The sequence below is a fragment of the Natrix helvetica genome, assembly GCF_964273705.1.
Source record: "Natrix helvetica genome assembly, chromosome: 1".
In the NCBI taxonomy this organism is placed as follows: domain Eukaryota; kingdom Metazoa; phylum Chordata; class Lepidosauria; order Squamata; family Natricidae; genus Natrix; species Natrix helvetica.
The window spans coordinates 198,580,550-198,600,484 of record NC_138548.1 but is presented as its reverse complement, the minus strand read 5'-3'; the positions used below and the strand labels follow the sequence as shown (position 1 = coordinate 198,600,484).

General features: G+C 45.9%; 1 protein-coding gene across 1 annotated transcript in view; it reads left to right on the top strand.

The window, feature by feature from the left end:
- DNMT1 (DNA methyltransferase 1) overlaps nt 1–19,935 on the top strand; it is a 59,785-nt gene that overhangs the window by 34,692 nt on the left and 5,158 nt on the right. The window contains exons 20-31 of the mRNA XM_081937076.1: nt 1,096–1,229; nt 3,931–4,104; nt 4,664–4,885; nt 6,371–6,563; nt 6,999–7,089; nt 14,184–14,318; nt 14,514–14,796; nt 15,031–15,172; nt 16,028–16,194; nt 16,450–16,627; nt 17,473–17,668; nt 18,972–19,135. Of these exons, the coding sequence (XP_081793202.1) occupies nt 1,096–1,229; nt 3,931–4,104; nt 4,664–4,885; nt 6,371–6,563; nt 6,999–7,089; nt 14,184–14,318; nt 14,514–14,796; nt 15,031–15,172; nt 16,028–16,194; nt 16,450–16,627; nt 17,473–17,668; nt 18,972–19,135 (2,079 nt within the window). The remainder of the gene's footprint in view (nt 1–1,095; nt 1,230–3,930; nt 4,105–4,663; nt 4,886–6,370; nt 6,564–6,998; nt 7,090–14,183; nt 14,319–14,513; nt 14,797–15,030; nt 15,173–16,027; nt 16,195–16,449; nt 16,628–17,472; nt 17,669–18,971; nt 19,136–19,935) is intronic.

Sequence of the window (19,935 nt, the reverse complement as noted above, 5' to 3'; positions counted from 1 at the left end):
CCTTTTTTATAAAATCACATTGTGGGGATGATGGGCAGAGTAAAGGAAGCATATAAAGGCTTTCTGGAGTTTTCCTGTGTTCGTCCCTGGAGATGCTCTGTGTTTGATACCTGGGTGCTTAATTCTGATAACTTGATTCAGGAGTTGTACTGATACACTTCAGAGCAGGGTAGTGATGACGTTTCGGAGACTGCATTTTCCCTGGTCTGATTCAGTAGCAAGTCACAGCCCAAGGAACTGATTGATCTCTTCCATACATTCCTTTTTCTTTAGCCTGGCTCCAGTCTTTTAAGGCAGATCTTGGCAGGCTTCCTTTGCTTGCAACCCCTGACACCATAGTCACTGCAATTTGGACCCCTGCGCCTCTTATGCATGAGTACGGCTACTGACAGCAGTTACTGCTGCCCTTTTTTTAGCCTACAAATTGTCCTTATCCTGTGGCACTCTTCTGGGGAATTGCTTCAGGATAAGTTCAAAATGGATGCAAATGGGAGCTGATAGCTACAGTCAGTAAGAGGCCAAAATACTTACAAACACTGGCAGAGAAATCAGATACGGAAGTGGATTTGGTGAGCTTTGCTGGGCTATGCACTGACTTATTGAGTTGCTCGTTTTGATTCAATGCAGAAGTTGATTCATTCTAATACAGGTAGCTTTGACATGACTGGTTGTTTAGTGAGCGTTTAAAGTTAGAACAGAACACCCCAAAAAGTATGACCTGACTCCCCCAGCAGTAGCATTCTGGGTGCTCGGTAGCCGATTCACGTTTATAGCTTTGGTCACAGTGATTTACATTTTCGCTGAAAACCAGCATTTCTGCAAAATGCCCCATAGCAAACAATGGTTTTGCTTAATGACAGTGACATTCATTTAAAGACAGCGGATTCATTTAATGAACATGGTTGATTCACTTAACAACCGCTGGAAAAAAAATTGTAAAATTGGGTGAATCACACAAAGCTGCAGACCTCAGAAGTTCCTTCTGGAACTTTTCTCTTAACTGCGGTAGGTTCTGTGTCTTTGTAATAATTGAATAACCAGTATGTTTTTTTTTCTTTCTTTCTCCTTCTCCTCCTGCCTCAAATATTCTCATAGGGAGGACTTGATGTGGAAATCAAAATAGTGGAAGATGATGGCAGGACCTATTTTTATCAAATGTGGTATGACCAAGAGTATTCTAGGTTTGAGACTCCACCAAAGATCCAGCCCACAGAAGACAACAAACACAAGTTAGTGCACACAACTAAGTGGCATGGGACTTAGATAAAGCAGAAAATCAACAAATGTGCAGATTCCTACCTAATCCTAAGTGTACTTGGGGGACTGTGTCTGCATTAGGCTCAACTCAAAGAGTTGCAAAAATGGCATGCAGGCATTCAGCCTCAAGAACTGTTAATCAGATTACACTCAACTTTCTCCCAAAGATAGCAGGGATGAAGAAATGAGCATTTATATTTTTGAAAATATACATATTATGATTCCATTCTGAAGCACCTTTTGAAACGGAAAATGTGTGTGGGGGGGGGGGAGTAAAACACAGGCAGTTTTGTATGAGATTATTTGAAGTATTAGAAAGCAAAAAGAGCAATTGGTAGTAAGTCAAGTAGCATTATCAAGAGGTTGAAGATATATAGATTTTAAAAATGCTCACGAACTGCATGATATCAGTTGGTGGTGGGGCTTCAGATGCTTTGACTTGCTTGCACAGACTCAAATGCAGGGGGAGGGGAGAAGGCTGGGAGGTAGTGAGGTGACTTGATGATATTACAGCAGGGGTGTCCAAACTTGGGAACTTTAAGACTTGTGGACTTCAACTCCCAGAATTCCCCAGCCAGCATGGCTGGCTGGGGAATTCTAGGAGTTGAAGTCCACAAGTCTTAAAGTTCCCAAGTTTGGACACCCCTGGTTTACTGCTATACCTGGCCCCATGCTACATCCTTGTTCACCCAACTTTTTTTTGTGGATTAATCATTAAGAATTTTTACATAAGTAAAAGACTAATGTAAAGGGGGGAAATACAAAGCACAAAAAGCAAAACCTAGAAAGAAAATAAAGAATGAGAAAAACTAAGCAGCTTTGACCTTCTTTTCAAGCACTATAAACAAACGAATCATCCCTCCTCCCTCTTTGATTTTACAAAAAAAAATCCTTTCAGTTTTTTACTTAGTCTTTTTTTCAGTCACATCCATTTATTATTCCTTCACTCTTTTCTATTTTCTGTGAAAAGTCCATCAAGCGTTTCCAGCCTTTTAACACTCTCACCCAACTCTCAAGTGCCACATTCCTCACTGACCTCAGTGAGTCGGACTGCACTTTGCTGGGCCTTCATGTTCCCACGGCCAGCACAGGCCTGAGGCAGCTCTGTGATATTGTGACTGCCATCTTGCTCAGCTTCGCTCTCAGAGAGATTGATGTCTCTGCAGGTCAGGGCAACAAAACAACACATTTTTGTTCTTCCTAGCATGACTATCATCAACATTCAAAATAATTCCCAGCAGAGCTGGCTGGGGAATTCTGGGAGTTGAAGTCCACAAGTCTTAAAGTTCCCAAGTTTGGACACCCCTGGTTTACTGCTATACCTGGCCCCATGCTACATCCTTGTTCACCCAACTTTTTTTTGTGGATTAATCATTAAGAATTTTTACATAAGTAAAAGACTAATGTAAAGGGGGGGAAATACAAAGCACAAAAAGCAAAACCTAGAAAGAAAATAAAGAATGAGAAAAACTAAGCAGCTTTGACCTTCTTTTCAAGCACTATAAACAAACGAATCATCCCTCCTCCCTCTTTGATTTTACAAAAAAAAATCCTTTCAGTTTTTTACTTAGTCTTTTTTTCAGTCACATCCATTTATTATTCCTTCACTCTTTTCTATTTTCTGTGAAAAGTCCATCAAGCGTTTCCAGCCTTTTAACACTCTCACCCAACTCTCAAGTGCCACATTCCTCACTGACCTCAGTGAGTCGGACTGCACTCTGTTGGGCCTTCATGTTCCCACGGCCAGCACAGGCCTGAGGCAGCTCTGTGATATTGTGACTGCCATCTTGCTCAGCTTCGCTCTCAGAGAGATTGATGTCTCTGCAGGTCAGGGCAACAAAACAACACATTTTTGTTCTTCCTAGCATGACTATCATCAACATTCAAAATAATTCCCAGCAGAGCTGGCTGGGGAATTCTGGGAGTTGAAGTCCACAAGTCTTAAAGTTCCCAAGTTTGGACACCCCTGGTTTACTGCTATACCTGGCCCCATGCTACATCCTTGTTCACCCAACTTTTTTTTGTGGATTAATCATTAAGAATTTTTACATAAGTAAAAGACTAATGTAAAGGGGGGAAAATACAAAGCACAAAAAGCAAAACCTAGAAAGAAAATAAAGAATGAGAAAAACTAAGCAGCTTTGACCTTCTTTTCAAGCACTATAAACAAACGAATCATCCCTCCTCCCTCTTTGATTTTACAAAAAAAAATCCTTTCAGTTTTTTACTTTTTTTCAGTCACATCCATTTATTATTCCTTCACTCTTTTCTATTTTCTGTGAAAAGTCCATCAAGCGTTTCCAGCCTTTTAACACTCTCACCCAACTCTCAAGTGCCACATTCCTCACTGACCTCAGTGAGTCGGACTGCACTCTGTTGGGCCTTCATGTTCCCACGGCCAGCACAGGCCTGAGGCAGCTCTGTGATATTGTGACTGCCATCTTGCTCAGCTTCGCTCTCAGAGAGATTGATGTCTCTGCAGGTCAGGGCAACAAAACAACACATTTTTGTTCTTCCTAGCATGACTATCATCAACATTCAAAATAATTCCCAGCAGAGCTGGCTGGGGAATTCTGGGAGTTGAAGTCCACAAGTCTTAAAGTTGCCAAGTTTGGACACCCCTGTATTACAGTGTCCCCAATCCAAAATAGGCCTCTGCTTCTTCCCTTCCAGGTTTTGCATGAGTTGCGCCCATTTGGATGAGGCAAGGCAGAAGGAGATCCCCAAAGTCTATGAGTCACAGGAGGAATCGGAAGGAAAAATGTTCTACAGCATGGCAACAAAAAATGGTGTGCAGTACCGATTGGGAGACGGAGTTTTCCTTCCACCAGATGCCTTCCAGTTCAGGTTGGTTTGTCAGTTGATTTCAGCTGGAACCAAGAGGGGGTTTCTTTTAGGCAGAGCTGGAACACCAACTCAAGAAAAGGGTCAGTGATGTCCAAAGAGGCAAACGCATTTTAAAATAGTGAATAATTTGGGGCTTAATAGTTCAAATGTTACGTCATAAGGAGAGTTAAATTTATTTCATGAGGAGAATTAAATTGATACTCCCTTAAGGATCCACTATTGTAGCAAGATATATTTATCAGAAAAGAGAATTTTCAGGTAAGTGGGGTGGATATAAGTTTAGGCAATTGAATAGCAAACTGATGGGGGATGAGGTTGGGAAGGTTTTAACTCGGTAGCATTTCCATATTTAAAGTAGTTCAAGAATGCAATTAGCCTGGTTAAAGAAGGAGATGATAGAAGATGATCATCAGTTCACCAATCAACTCTCTTGGAAATCAGTTGTCTGCCTTCAAATATATGCATAAATCATGTGATTAGATATCCATGGCATGAAAGGAAGTAGGAAGCACCTCCAGTTCACAGAATCTTTTCCTTTCTCATTTTTCCCTCTCACTAGCCTGAGGCTGACCAGCCCGACCAAACGTCAAAAGAAGGAAGCAGTGAATGAAGAGCTTTATCCTGAACATTACCGAAAATATTCTGAGTATATCAAAGGGAGCAACCAAGATGCCCCTGAACCATACCGCATTGGCCGAATCAAGGCAATCTACTGCAACATCCGCAGCAGTGGCAGGCCCAACGAAGCTGAAATTAAACTGCAAGTGTACAAACTTTACAGGTAAGTCGCCATTAGAATCTTGTTGGCACCCGAGTAGAAAATAATTCCCAGTTGACCTCCTTGTGTCAAGAATAGTACCAGAAAACAGAATGATAAACCTAACTAGATGCATGATCCACACAGAACTGGGTTTCTACATGCTTGTCACTAGATGGAACTATGTGTCAGTAACTCAGGGCAAAGACTGAACTGAACTCTGTTGAATAAACCAAACGGATCACATAGCAGGATACAAATTTTGCTGCTACAAGGGTTTGATAACCAGGGCAGACTAAAAACAGAATAAGTTTGCTCGGGGGTTTTGAAAATGTGTTTGAATTTGATGGGTTCCATGAGACGGGGGGGGGGGGGGGGACCCTTCACATAAACACAGCCAGGTGTATCTGTAGGGATTTTTCTAAAGTACAGTGGAACTAGCAAAGGCTTATCACCTTACATTCAGAAGCCCTCTCGCATGTTTGTGTCCATGACATCGTTTTGCTTTCTCTTCTGAGAATTTGAGTGTTTTGTTTTTTTTAACTAATAGCTTCCGTGATTACAAACAGTTAGGCAGTACACTAGCTAGAATCTAAACCAGTCAACCTGGTCCCTACCGCCCACTAGTTGGCGTTCCAGCTTTTATGGTGGGCGGTAGGGGTTTGCTGTAACTCTGCTTTATCACTTTTATAAAGTAAAGTTACTTCCCTACTTCATAAATCACCATTACTGTGGAACCGGTGGGCGGTTAGAAAATTTTACTACTAACAGAGATACAAAAGTGGGTGGTAGGTATAAAAAAGTTGACTACCCCTGATCTAAACAAATGTAGTAATAGGACATCTTACAGAGGAAAAGTATTACCAAGCATTTTTCCCTCTTTCTCAGTCTGTCTTATTTCAGGAATTTGAACTGGACTGGGAGAGAATTTAGCTCCACCTACCCAAGTCCTCCATTTGATTCTAAGCAAACAATAGACATAGAATGAGCATGCAGGTACCAGGTCTTAGGCCAACTTCCTTTTGGGGCGGGCAGGGGGAAGCCTCCAGACTGAGCAGTTACCCCAAAAAATGGGGTTGTAGTTTCCTGCCAGTTGGGTTAATAATAGATATGTCCTAGAGCCTGTTTTTTAGGGATTGCCTGAAAATTGACTTAATATAACAATTGACTTAATTGAAACAACAGCCATGTGAAACTAATTAGCAATGCTTTAAAATCCTGTCTTCATTACTTTGCATCATCACCCTTAATTGGTGTAGCTTTTCAAGACCCACAAATGCTTAAATCAGTCTCAATCTCTTTGTTATATACAAATGGGAGGGAAATACTCTGAAATGCAATGTATTCTTCAGTGAGTGTATTTTCTTAAAGAGGATTTAAGGGTCCCTGAACTCTGTGTCCATCACCATCGTTTATCTGAGGAAAAATTCATTCCTTTCCCATTGTGTAGGTGTTCCCGGGTTTGATGCCTTATCTCCCTCAACGCAAGTGTCTCTGTTGTCTTTGTAGGCCAGAAAACACACACAAATCAGTCAAAGCCAGCTACCATGCAGATATCAACTTGCTCTATTGGAGTGATGAAGAAGCAACGGTGGAGTTTAAAGACGTGCAGGGCCGCTGCACTGTGGTGTATGGGGAGGACTTGACGGGAAACATCCAAGATTACTCTGCCAGTGGCTCTGATCGTTTCTACTTTTTAGAGGTGACTGTTTCTACTATGTCATTGGTCCTGTGCAGTTTTTCACCAATATATTATCCAACACACTGTAGGTTTTTAAGAAGAGATTGGACAACCATTTGTCTGAAATGGTATAGGGTTTCCTGCTTGAGCAGGGGGTTGGACTAGAAGACCTCCAAGGTCCCTTCCAACTCTGCTATTCACAAGTGGGTGTCGTATCAGCAAGTGCTGCTATAGATGCGGCTGGCTGACGTTTGAACTTTAGATTAGCTCATTCTGCTTTGGAAGAGGGACATTAACGAAAGCCCAGTTGCCCTCTCACAGTTGAAATTAACTCCAGCCTACAGCTCATTATATATGCTGCCTAAACTTCCCATCAGTGTTTTCTGAAATCTAAAAGAAATTATTAGAACTATCTTTGATGTGAATATGGGTTTTTTTTTCCCTTCTAATTTCCAGGCATATAATGCAAAAACAAAAAGCTTTGAAGACCCACCTTATCATGCCCGTAGTTCTGGAAATAAAGGGAAGGGGAAAGGGAAAGGGAAAGGTAAGTGATTAGTTGTTAAATGGTTTAAATCTTTGGTGGCCAGCAATATCTTTCCTGTAGAGAAAAATAAGATGCTGAACCAGGTCAGTGCAAATCCTGCACACAAAGAACTTGGGCTTTGATAGGCTTTTGAGCGCAGTTCAAGGTGCTCATTGCTTTAGCATTGGGCCTAGGTGTTCTGAGGAACCGTCTGTCTCCAGTCGTTTCTTCCCATTCTGTACAATCAGACAGGCTGAGCACACTCTGGGCCCCACCAATCAAACCAGGTCATCTGATGTAAGCCTGGAAGTGGGCGATCTCTGCTATGGGACTTGCCTTCTCAAATAACATCCTCCAAGAGATCCATGTGGCCCCTACATCCTGACCGTCTTCAAAAAGTCTTTGAAAACTTGGGTTTTGCTAAGACATTGTGTTAAGATGTTAGATGAACCCCATTTAGGATTTCATATAGCGGTTGAATGTTTTCTTCTGGGAAGTACGTCATACTCTTCTCCTTTTTTGTTTTATTTTCTTTTGTTTCTATATTGTGTGTGTGTGCCCACGCGGGTACGTATGTATAATTTAATTTAATTTATTAGATTTCTAGACCGCCCCCTCTCCCCGAAGGGACTCGTACAAATATATTTTAATGCTTTTCCCAGTGGTGAAAGGAGCAAAGAGCAGTGTCTCTTGATTACTGAGAACTGGATATGTTCATATTGTGAGTGTGTTGAAGGTAGCTTGCTGATTTCTTCCACATATGCCCACATCCTACTCAGAACAGAGTTGTCATACTTTAGAAAGCTATCCATCCAAACAGACTTTTCTGAAGAACTAATCATAGCAATATTGAATGGAAAAGTTCTCCTGTGCGCTGCTTGGGGAATCCAAGCATGGGTTAACTTTGTCCATTAGCCTGGAGACTGAGTTATGTAAATTAGATGACCACGCCTCCTCTGCCTGGAAAGGTCAGTTTTTTAACTCAGTCCAGCCTGAAGAGACGTATATCCATTTCTCTCTAGACTAATCGACAAATTACTCAGGATTTCTTGGATTCTCATTGTTTTCTGCTTGCATGGAATGAGGTGATATTGGGGACAGGGTGAGAGCGGCAGTTCGCTGTCAGCTCAAGCTCTTTTAGCGCTGCCTTTGATTTCAGAAACTATCGGACGTTGATAGTAACAGCGCTGTGATCGCGCTGCCTACCATAGCGCTATAGCGATCGGGAGTCGGTTCGCCGCTCCCCAGCTGTTTTAAGCGCTCCGGTGTTGGTTCGCCGCACCGCGCCACTTTATTGATGGAAGGCTTCGTCCTACTAGCTTAAATGCTGCGCTGACGAAGATTCCCTGTGCAGGTTTGCGAACGCCGGCTGCTTCAGGCATCAGCAATTCAAACCAGCAATTTTAAAAGTCCCGCCTGAATTGCGGGCGCCATTTTGGAAGGCTCGATTTCGCGCGCTTTGTAAAAGCAAAGGGGCATTCCTGTTCTTCCCGTCTAATTAGCGACGTTGCGTCAACGGCTCCTTCCCTCGCTTTTTCTATTGCCTTGTTCGCTCGGCTGTTGCAAGAGCTCTTCGATCACTTTCAGTGCTTCTGAGCCTTTGTGCAGGGAGATTGAGCCTTTTCACTTCTCTTCACTCGAATTTATTATGGCAGAGTCTGCTTCCTCCGGAGGTATTGTGGAGCCCACTAATCCTCCCCAACCCCATAGCGAGGCCCAAGGCTCCTCAAGGCCTGGCAGGGCCACGACCAGGGCCTCTTCTAATAGGCCTCGGCCTTCTTCCGCAGCCCCTGATAGGGCCAATAAACGCAAAGAGAAGGCAAAAGCGGTGACCAAGGCCCCTCGTGTGGCCAGTAGCTCGCCTCCTATCTTAGCGCCTCAGCGGCCTCCCCCCAATTCTTCTCTGCATCCCCCTGGAAACCAAGGGTGGTCCCCTGACCTTCATCTACACCAGGTACCCATTTCCGAGGAGGGGGAATTGGGAGCCCGTTCTCCCCCGGGCCTATCTGAGATAAGCATGGCCTCAGCCCATGATCCCCCAGTCGCAGGGCCTTCTGCCACGTTTACCCCTACCGCTGCAGGCCTCAGGCCTGTGGAGGGCCAGGATCTGGGCCTTCCCCCAGATTTATACCGCATGATCTCAGTTGTGGATGCGGAGCTGCATCGTAGATCCAATATTCCCAGGGCCCCAGCTGCGCCTAGGGATTTGATCATCCCTCAGGCCGAGCCTTCCTCTCCTTTACCTTCTGAGTATAGCGAGGAATCGGCTTTAGTGGAAGAAGGGGAAGTATTGGATATAGAATTTTTGGATGATGAAGGCCCGGTTCAGGACCAGACCACCTCCTCTGGCTTATTCCGGCCTACACTCTTTAAGTCATTGTTGTTTAAGGCCAAAGCCACCACTAATATGGGTGGAGCTGCCACCCAGGCTACTACTGAAGTAGGCTTGGATGCAACTGAACGTTTATTTGCAGAACAGGTCTCTGAGCAGGAAGTCATTCCCTTTCCCAAGTTATTTATGGATATTGTCCAAAAGCAGTGGACTCAGCCATCTGCTGTGACTCCGCCCAGTAATGGAGACAAGAAATTATACAACTCTACCCCAGAACTGGAAACTCTTCTCCAGTTTCCCACTGTAGATGCCCCCATTGCGGCTCTGGCTTCGCCAGCATTTATCCCATCGGAGATATCTGAAGGGTTGAAAGCGGAGGACCGCAAGGCTGAGATAGTCATTAAAAAGACTCATCAGGCCGCGGCTTGGGCCCCGCGCGCTGCCACCGCGGCGTCCTTTTTCAATCGCACATCCCTGGTCTGGCTTAGACAGCTCCAAAGTAGGCTTGCCCCCGAGGAGATGCGTCTCCATCAGGATGTTACTAAACTGATGGCAGCTTTAGAGTTCTCAGCAGATGCTACCCTTAATGCAGCCAAATTTGCATATCGGGCTGTAGTCTCCAACGTAGCTTCGCGCCGCCTGCAGTGGCTCCGCCATTGGCAAGCGGACGTGCGCTCCAAATGGCACTTGGCCTCCACGCCCTTTAAGGGGGGAGCTTTGTTTGGGCCTGTACTCGATCCAATCCTCATCGAAACACGGGATAAACGTAAGGTACTCCCATCCACCAGCAGGCGAGCTGACAGAAGACAGCAGCCATATACTAGGCGTCAGCCATTTCGGGCGGGTGACTCGGGCTTCAATAACACCTCCTATGTCTCCCAATATAACAGGAATTATGGCCAGGCACAAAACAGGAACCAAGACCGCTTGGGGGCCAGAGATAGAGGTCGCCAACAGAATCAGTCACAATCTCAGACAAGGCGGCCATTTCGTGGCGCCGACAACCGGTCCTTTCGAAGGTACCGGTGACTCGTACGGGGAAAGGGCCATCGGCGGGTGGCTACTGGCCTTCGCTCATCAGTGGGCGGAGACCACATCCGACGCTTGGGCCCTCCAAATTGTGAGGCAGGGACTCACCTTAGAATTCCTTTCCATTCCCCCGCGATGATTCCTCAGGTGCCCCGTTCCCAGGTCCCAGGAAAAGAAACGCCTCATGGAGGCAGAGATACAACATCTCTTACGCATAGAAGCCATAGAGCCGGTCCCGAAAGGTCAAGAAGGGCTAGGATTTTATTCCATATTATTCCTAGTGCCCAAGAGCTCGGGAGGATGGCGGGCCATCTTAGATTTGAAACGGCTCAATCTCTTCATCAAATACCAAAGGTTCAAGATGCAATCCCTCAAGAGCATCTTGGCTTCCATCCGCCAGGGCGACTTGATGACATCAGTCGATATCAGGGAAGCGTACCTCCATGTGCCAATCCACCAGGCACATCGGAGATTCCTACGCTTTCACTTCGACGGTCGCCATTTCCAGTATCGGGCCCTGCCATTCGGCCTATCATCGGCCCCTCGAACGTTCACCAAACTCCTGGCAGTCGTAGCGGCCTCCCTTCACACAGTTCCTATACGGATCAACTGTTACCTGGACGATATTCTTCTTCTATCGCCAACTCATGCCCAGGCGATCCAGGACCTGGAGATCACAACGGACACACTGCGGAACCACGGATTCATTCTGAACCTTGCCAAGAGCCACCTGCAGCCGACCACGTCATTGCTTCATCTGGGCACAGTCATCAATTCAAGGACATGCAAGGTGTTCCTGTCTCAGGAAAAACGTCGCAGCATTCACGCACTGGTGAGTCGCATATCTTCTCAAAGACTCATACCACTGGCAACACTATCCCAATTACTCGGGAAGATGATTTCATGCATCGACGTGGTTCCCTGGGCCCGGTTCCATTCTCGCCCACTCCAGTGGTTCTTGCTCCCCTTCCAGAGAGCCCAGACCAGCCACTCCCAAACCAAAGTTCGGTTGCCACCCAAACCGCTCAGGTCTCTCCGGTGGTGGACTTCCTCCAAACTTCTCAGGGGGAGTCCATTCAAAGAACCGGTCCGCATCCAGGTAACAACGGATGCCAGCCTATTCGGGTGGGGAGCTCATGCCTTGGACAGGGTCGCTCAGGGCCGTTGGTTGAGCCAGGAACTAAGAAACAGCATCAATTGGCTACAGTTGCGAGCCATACGACTGGCCCTCCTTGAATTCAGGGACATGATCTCGAACCAACACATACTGATTCTAACAGACAATGTGGCCTCCAAGGCCCACATCAATCGCCAGGGAGGCACCCGATCCAAGGCTCTTATGTTGGAGGCGGAGAGAACTCTCCACTGGGCGGAAGCCAGACTGTTATCTCTACGAGCGGAGCACATCTCCGGGGCTTCCAACACACAGGCGGATTGGCTGAGCCGAGCCACCGTGGATCAGTCAGAGTGGCGTCTTCACCCCGCCCTCTTCCAGGAACTCTCTCGCCGCTTCGGCAACCCGGAGGTGGACCTCTTTGCGCAGCCCAACAATGCGCAGACACCACGATTTTACACCAGATTCCAGACCCCGGGGGCGGAAGGCACCGATGCTCTCCGCAGCCCTTGGCCGGCCGGCCTTCTTTACGCCTTTCCACCTCTACCGATCCTTCCGTTAGTCACCCAAAAGATACTGACGGAACAAGCGGAAGTCCTCCTTGTGGCCCCAATGTGGCCCCGACGCCCATGGTACGCCGATCTAGTCCATCTATCAATCGGCCGCCCCTGGAGGATCCCAGACAGCCAGATCCAGCTCAACCAGGGGGCTCTCGTCCATCCGAACCCCCAGCTCCTGCAATTAGCTGTGTGGCACGTGAACGGGCTATCCTGACCGGACTGCATTTCTCCAACGAGGTAATAAACACCATCCAAGCGGCCCGTCGACCATCCACGACTCGTATTTACGAGGCCACCTGGCAGGCCTTTTGCAGGTGGTGCCGCCGTACCTCTATAGACCCAGTCAAGGCGTCTGTGCCACAGGTGCTTGACTTCCTGCAAATGGGCCTTGACAAGGGTTTGGCACCCAACACGCTTCACCGACAAGTCGCAGCCCCCTCCACCGTGATTAGTGGCGGTCGTGTCCGCCCATTGACTCAGCACGCTCGGGTCAAGTCATTTCTGAAAGACACAGCTAACATCAGGCCTCAGACTGTTCATCGCTACCCTACCTGGGATCTTCCCCTGGTGCTCAAGGCGCTCACATCTCCACCCTTTGAGCCCATCCGCACCATCAGCCTCCGGTTGCTGACTCTTAAGACTGCCTTTCTGGTGGCCATCACGTCTGCCAGAAGGGTGTCCGAGCTGGCGGCTCTGTCAATAAGATCTGACCTGTGCATCTTTCATTCCAACAGAGTTGTTCTTCGCCTAGATCTGGCCTTCTTGCCTAAGGTCAACACCTGGTTTCACAGGGCGCAAGAACTTATCCTTTCAGACTTCTGCCCGAATCCCTCCCATCCGCAGGAGCGCCAGTGGCATCATCTGGATGTCCGGAGAACTCTCCGTCGCTATGTGAAGCGCATGGCCGCCTTCCGAAAGTCAAAAGCACTTTTTGTCTCGTTCCAACCTTCCACCATGGGACAGAAGGCGTCGTCCAACACCATAGGACGTTGGCTAAAGGCGTGCATTGCACTCACTTACGACTCCCAGTCCCGGCCGGTTCCCAGACGCATCACTCCCCACTCCACCAGGAGCGTGGCTACAACGGCGGCCTGGGCTACTCAAGCATCAGTCGAGGACATTTGCAGGGCGGCTACCTGGTCATCGCCATCACCCTTTATTAGACATTACAAGGTGGACTCCTACGCTTCGGCCGAAGCATCCTTTGGGCGACGTGTGCTGCAGCAGGTGCTCGCCTCCTCTGCGGGCCCTGACCAGCCTGGCTCCCGCCCTTAGTTTCACTGCTCTGGCATGTCCCATGCTTGGATTCCCCAAGCAGCGCACAGGAGAACGACCGTTGACTTACCTGAACGGTCCTTCTATGTGCGCTGCGAGGAGAATCCAAACCCACCCGCAGCTTCGGCTGGTCCGGGCGCTCTTGGCCTCTGGCTCCTTTGACTGACTTATTCTGAACGTGACATTTGGTACCTGTCGGTCTGTAGTCGTGACTGTCAATTGATACACATCTTCTTACGGCTGACCTTCGTACAAAACTGACCTTTCCAGGCAGAGGAGGCGTGGTCATCTAATTTACATAACTCAGTCTCTAGGCTAATGGACAAAGTTAACCCATGCTTGGATTTCCCTCGCAGCGCACATAGAAGGACCGTTCAGGTAAGTCAACGGTCGTTTTCCTTCTCCTCCTCTCTTTCCCATAGTTCCATGTTAATATACTTAGCTTACTTAGAAAGTTGACTTTTATTCCTAAGACATACAAATTCTGAGAGGAATACTTGCAGACATATTAGGTCCCGTTTGGTTCATTAATTGTAAACAAGTCTTTGCTGTTACTGATAGAATCTACTCAGCAATAGCATCGACTTGTTTGCAGTTAAGCCATCATAGACTCAGATAGCCAATATTCTAATATTTACTTTCTTGTTTACCATTAAGCTTTCATAGACTAGATATTTAATGGTTTTAAGTAGCACTGAAAGAGATTTAAAATATATAATCCTGGCATGCTTACTTTGCAAACAAGGCAGCAATTCTTAATGCAAAAGGCAAAACATGTAGACATACTTTTTTCCTCCTCGTGCAGGTAAGAGCAAAGGCAAATCTTCGGGAGCATCTGAATACAGCGAGACTGAAGCTGCTGCGATGAAGCCCCCCAAACTTCGAAGTCTGGATGTCTTCTCTGGTTGTGGAGGCTTGTCAGAAGGGTTCCACCAAGCAGGCAAGGCAGTTTGGAAGGATGGTTGGGTGCATGGGAAAGGGGCATGAGCCTATGATTTTTACAGTAGAGCCAACGAGGGTTTCCAGCCCTGTTTTATGGGATGGAAAGAATTTTTTTGTGTGTACTTTTGAGGCTTGAAAGCAAACCATCTAAGTATGAATTGTTGTTCTGTTTTCATCATCGTGTTGTCTTCAGGAGTCTCAGACACTCTCTGGGCCATTGAGATGTGGGAACCAGCTGCGCAGGCCTTCCGCTTGAACAATCCAAGCACCACAGTGTTCACTGAGGATTGCAATGTCCTGCTTAAGCTTGTAATGTCGGGTGAGAAGATTAACTCCCTGGGCCAGAAGCTGCCACAGAAGGGCGATGTAGAGATGCTCTGTGGCGGGCCCCCTTGCCAAGGCTTCAGTGGGATGAACCGCTTCAATTCACGCACCTACTCGAAGTTCAAGAACTCTCTGGTTGTTTCCTTCCTCAGGTGACTGAAGTCAACGGTTGCATTTTCTCAACTCTCCTTAGGCCAATCCTTATCCTATTGCATGTCCCGCCTCCCAGCCTACTCGAGAGAATGTTGGGGTTCTCTTGGGAGAGGGGAAGCCTTGTTGGGATACGGACTGGGTCTTTTGCCACAAGTTCTTGAGCAAGGACTGTGTGTCTGCTGTTGGGATCAAGAGAGAGCGTAGCTGACCCTCAGTGCTCTTCTCTTCTGCAGTTACTGCGACTACTACAGGCCAAGGTTCTTCCTGCTTGAGAACGTTAGGAACTTCGTCTCGTTCAAGCGTTCTATGGTGCTAAAGCTCACCCTGCGGTGCCTTGTCCGGATGGGTTACCAGTGCACTTTTGGAGTGCTGCAGGTATGATAGTCAGCCTTTTTTTTTTTTTTTACTGAGGCTGGGATTGCACTGAACCATATTTACGTGCTTTGCAGATTTACCTGAAGGCAAAGATTCCACTGAATTTAGAGCTAAAAATTCACTACCTATATTTCCTCTGTAATATCCTGATTCCTGGATAGATAACTTTCATGTATCTGGACTGTGCCAAGTTGAGAAAGCTGATCTAGGAAATTTCAGGGGGTTGTCATGATTTCTCAAGTCAATCTTGACTCCAGATGACTGCAGGTTCACACAGTTTTCTTGGCAAAAATGTGGAAGTGTTTGGAGGGACTTTCCTCCAAGATGTTTTTCCACTTTCCATTCTAAAATTGTGAGGGAATGCTGGCCATCCAGTTGACTTTTATGTCTAAGGGAGAACTAGAACTATCCCTGTTTCTAATCTAGCATTTTCAGCCACTATACAGACTGGCTCTCAAGCAGTTTTTTAGGGGTTGTTTTACAGACTCTGTGCTCAATTATAACAAGCTGCAAAAGATAAGCTAAAGAAAGCTGATTCCATTGCCTAGATTATGTCTCCCCCTGGAACATCTGGCTGTTGTCTGTTGACAGAATTTGGTCTAGTCTGTTCTTTGTCTGAAATGTCTTTCCCCAAGTAGCATGTCTAGCATGTATATCACAGACTTCCAGTGGACTGGAATTTTAACATGTCAGTGTTTTCCTTTTTTTACTAGTATTTTATGGAACTAGGAATAGCGGTTATCATGCTAATTTAGTACAAAACGTTATAAAAGATTGGTTTGTAAGAAAAATATATCCTCTTCCTCAAATAACTTATTTTCTTCTCCTCAATTTTTCTCTTCCTCCTTCATCTAGGCTGGGCAGTATGGAGTAGCACAGACACGCAGAAGAGCAATTGTGTTGGCTGCAGCTCCTGGAGAGAAACTCCCCTTGTTCCCTGAACCCCTACATGTTTTCGCTCCCCGAGCCTGCCAGCTCAGCGTGGTGGTGGATGATAAGAAGTTTGTTAGCAATATAACAAGGTAATTGCCAACTCTCAGATCTTGATGGTGTTGCTTTCGTTGGGGGCTGGAGAATGGGGCCAACAGTCTTGCAAGAAAAGGGAATGCAGGGCTGAGGTCTATTTTTCATACAAATGAAAGGTAATCCTGAATAGTGGGGAGTCCCGACCTATCTGGAAAGCTCTTGTGATGTTACGGAATTCCATCATATTTTAGAAAAAGAGGAGAGTCCAGTAACAATCAGCATTTAAGTTAAGTTCTTTCAATGTACTCTAGGACCTATTCGGGCCCATTCCGAACCATCACGGTCCGGGACACCATGTCTGACCTTCCTGAAATCAGGAATGGAGCGTCAGCACTTGAAATCTCCTATAATGGAGAGCCACAGTCCTGGTTCCAGAGGCAAATTCGGGGATCCCAGTATCAACCCATCCTCAGAGATCATATCTGCAAGGTATCTACTCTTACAGTGTTTGTCTGGTTTGCTGGGGCAAGGTGAGTGGGTATGAGTTATCTTTAATATAGTGCACTGAAAGCAGAATTTCCTAAAATCAAGGACTGTTTGAAGCAACCGTTATTTGCATCCAGGAAGCCCCCCCACCCCCACCCCCCCAAAGTCCAATCTTTAGCTATATAGAGAAGTAATTCTATTCCAAAACTGAGAAAATTACATAGAGCGAGATGCCGAAAGCAATGATTGTCTGTCTGGGCAAAACATAAGAAAATTGGATTATTGAATAATTCCATATTGGTCTGCAACCCATTACCTGCTGGGTGATAGAAAGATCATTTTTACTCTAACCTGCAAGAAAAATTGTAGAAAAACTTCAAAGTTTTATCACACAAAAGGGAACAAAATAATCATCGGGCAGTTCCCCACCCCACCCCACCCAAAAAACCCACTGCCAGGTATCTTGTGTTCTCCCTCCCTTTTCCCCTCTCCTTAGAAATTTGATCACATTTGTGCCCTTCTGGGAAATGAACTAGGGTACCATGTTTTCCTGAAAATTTTTGACCCCCGAAATAAGTGCTTGGCCTTATTTTCGGGGAGGCCTTGTTATTTTTGAGTGCAGGAGGCGGTGAGCGTGGTCACCTCATGGTTGCTGCTGTGTTGCAATATTTTCGGGGAGTGCTTATTTTAGCGCATGCGCTCAAAAGTCCAATTGGGCTTATTACCCGGGGAGGTCTTATTTTCAGAGAAACAAGGTAGTACATTTAATATATTGTCCTACATAGGCTTAACAGAGGTAGGAAGGGGGCATCCCCAGTGCTAAGTGTAACTGTGCTTTGCCTTACTAGGATATGAGTGCATTGGTAGCTGCAAGAATGAGGCACATCCCACTGGCCCCAGGTTCCGATTGGCGTGATCTTCCCAACATTGAAGTGCGCCTTTCTGACGGCATAACCACCCGCAAGCTACGCTATACACACCATGAGAAGAAAAATGGGCGGAGCAGCACAGGATCTCTGCGGGGGGTCTGCTCCTGCGCTGAAGGTACAACATCTGGCTTTTCTGGTTAGAAAGGATGTTTTTTTTAAAAAAAAAACAAAGTTTTATTGGTTTTTTTGAAAAATAGCAAGGAAAAGGGTGGTGGAAAGGTTGCAAATTTTGGCAGTTGCGAAGTGCGGTAGGTGCCCCCTCCCTCCATACTCATAGTATACATTAACGCAAAATTCATTACTAAATAGCAATATATAGTCAGCATATAAATTCAATTAATAATTTCGATCAATTAATGTCAAGCAAATTTTCTTGTTCATTTTTGAGATCTGAGTTTTCTTGGTATTGCCCCATCTCCCCCCGCCAGCATAGCTCCGGCCCCTCCCGTGTCCTGTATGTCTGTTGTAGGGTCATCTGGTTTATCTAGGAGTGCTTTATTTTTTTCCATAAAGGCCTGCGCCTCTATGGGTGTATTAATTCTGACTCTTGTGTCCTCCCAGAATATTAGCATACCTTCAGGCATCAACCATCTGAACCACACCCCCTTCTGGTATAATTTCTTCGCTAATTGCGAATAGCTTTTTCTTTTCTCCCTCACTTTCTTGGGGATCTGTTTCAGAATGGTTATTTCCCTATCTTGATATTTCAAAGCTTGCCCCCTTTGTGCACTCAGAATTTCATCTCTTGTGGCTTTTCTAAGAAATTTAATGTGTACCTCCCTGGGTACATTGTGTGTTCTGGCATATGCTGAGTTCACCCTATAAACCAAATCTAGTTCCCACCCCATCTGTTGTTTCTCTTTCTGGATGTATTCAGAAAGGATGGTTTGACAGGTCATCCAAAGAATATGGTCATTAGCTCTTCAAAATAGAATAATACCTTAAACCACTCTTTGAAAAATCCAAATGGTCAGAATCTCACTGGATCTCTATGTTCTCCCATGTAACTTCATGAAATTTACATCTATGGATTCTGCTGACCTTTTTCTAGTCAACCCAGATTTAGAAGTTGGATTTCAGCAGGACATCCAGTCCAACAATTTGTTTTAAAAGAGCATATTTTTTGTTGCTAACAAGCATGAAGTAAGTGCTGCTCAGTGAGAAGGGGATTCTTACTTCCCAAATACTTACCCTTTCAAGTTCTTGCTACATTCCAATTTTTCCGATTATTTAGATTTACCTGGGGTGCAGCTACAACCCCCTTTGCTCCTTCCTTTAGCTTGGGTGTGGGATGAATTCCCCAGTGCTATTAGTCCTACTCCTGCTTCTGATGGAGCAAAGCAGAGCAAAATGTCAAAGGAGATCCCCAGCCGTACTTTCAGTGAAAAGTAAGCTGAATTCTATTCAAACTCCTCCAGGCAAGGCATGTGACCCTGCAGACCGGCAGTTCAACACCTTGATCCCTTGGTGTTTGCCTCACACGGGGAACCGGCACAACCATTGGGCAGGCTTGTATGGAAGGCTAGAGTGGGATGGATTCTTCAGCACAACAGTCACCAACCCTGAGCCCATGGGGAAACAGGTAAGTGAAGGGAAGGGGCCTGGAACGAGCCCAGTGGCTCATCATCATACTGATATTCCAGTATATTCCCTATCCTATTCTATTCCCTTCGTATGTACTTTCTTGCTTGTAGCATCTCTGGCTTTATAGGAAAGCTATATTGAATGCTATTAAGAAAGGCAGAAAACGCAGCAGTGCAGATTGTTTTAGGGGGCCCTAGATCCATCCATGTAACATCACTGTTGCCTGAACTGCATCGGTGGCCAATTTGGTTCCAGGTCAAATTCAAGGTGTTGGTTGACACTCTTAAAAGTTTTTGGCATGGGTCCAAACTACCTTAGGAACTATCTCACTCCAATGGGATTGACCTACTCCATTTGGCCCAGAAAAAGAGACATGTTCAGATCCCATCGGCCAAGGAATTTTGGCCGGCAAGGTCCAAAAGGACCTTTTCTGCTGTGGCGCCCATCCTGTGCAATATAATGCCCCTTGAGATGAGATGAGTGCCCACCCTTTGACCTTCTGAGAGGGCCTGAAAACCTGCTTCTGCTTGAGGCGCCGATGGGAGTGCCCCATTCTTTTTCAACTCTGGATGGTTTACAGCATAAAACATTAAAATCATAACATAAATATCTCTAAAACAATCCAGGTAGTATATTAGAAAAAAAGATCCCACCTCTACCCTGCTTACATAATGGTCCCTTTTTATTCAGTTTGTTGTTAATCCTAATGTTTTAACTTTTAACGTTTTCTATAAAGCTTGCTTTCCTAGTGGGCTGAGGGCAATTAGAAGATGATATGGTATTTCTGTGCTTGAGGGA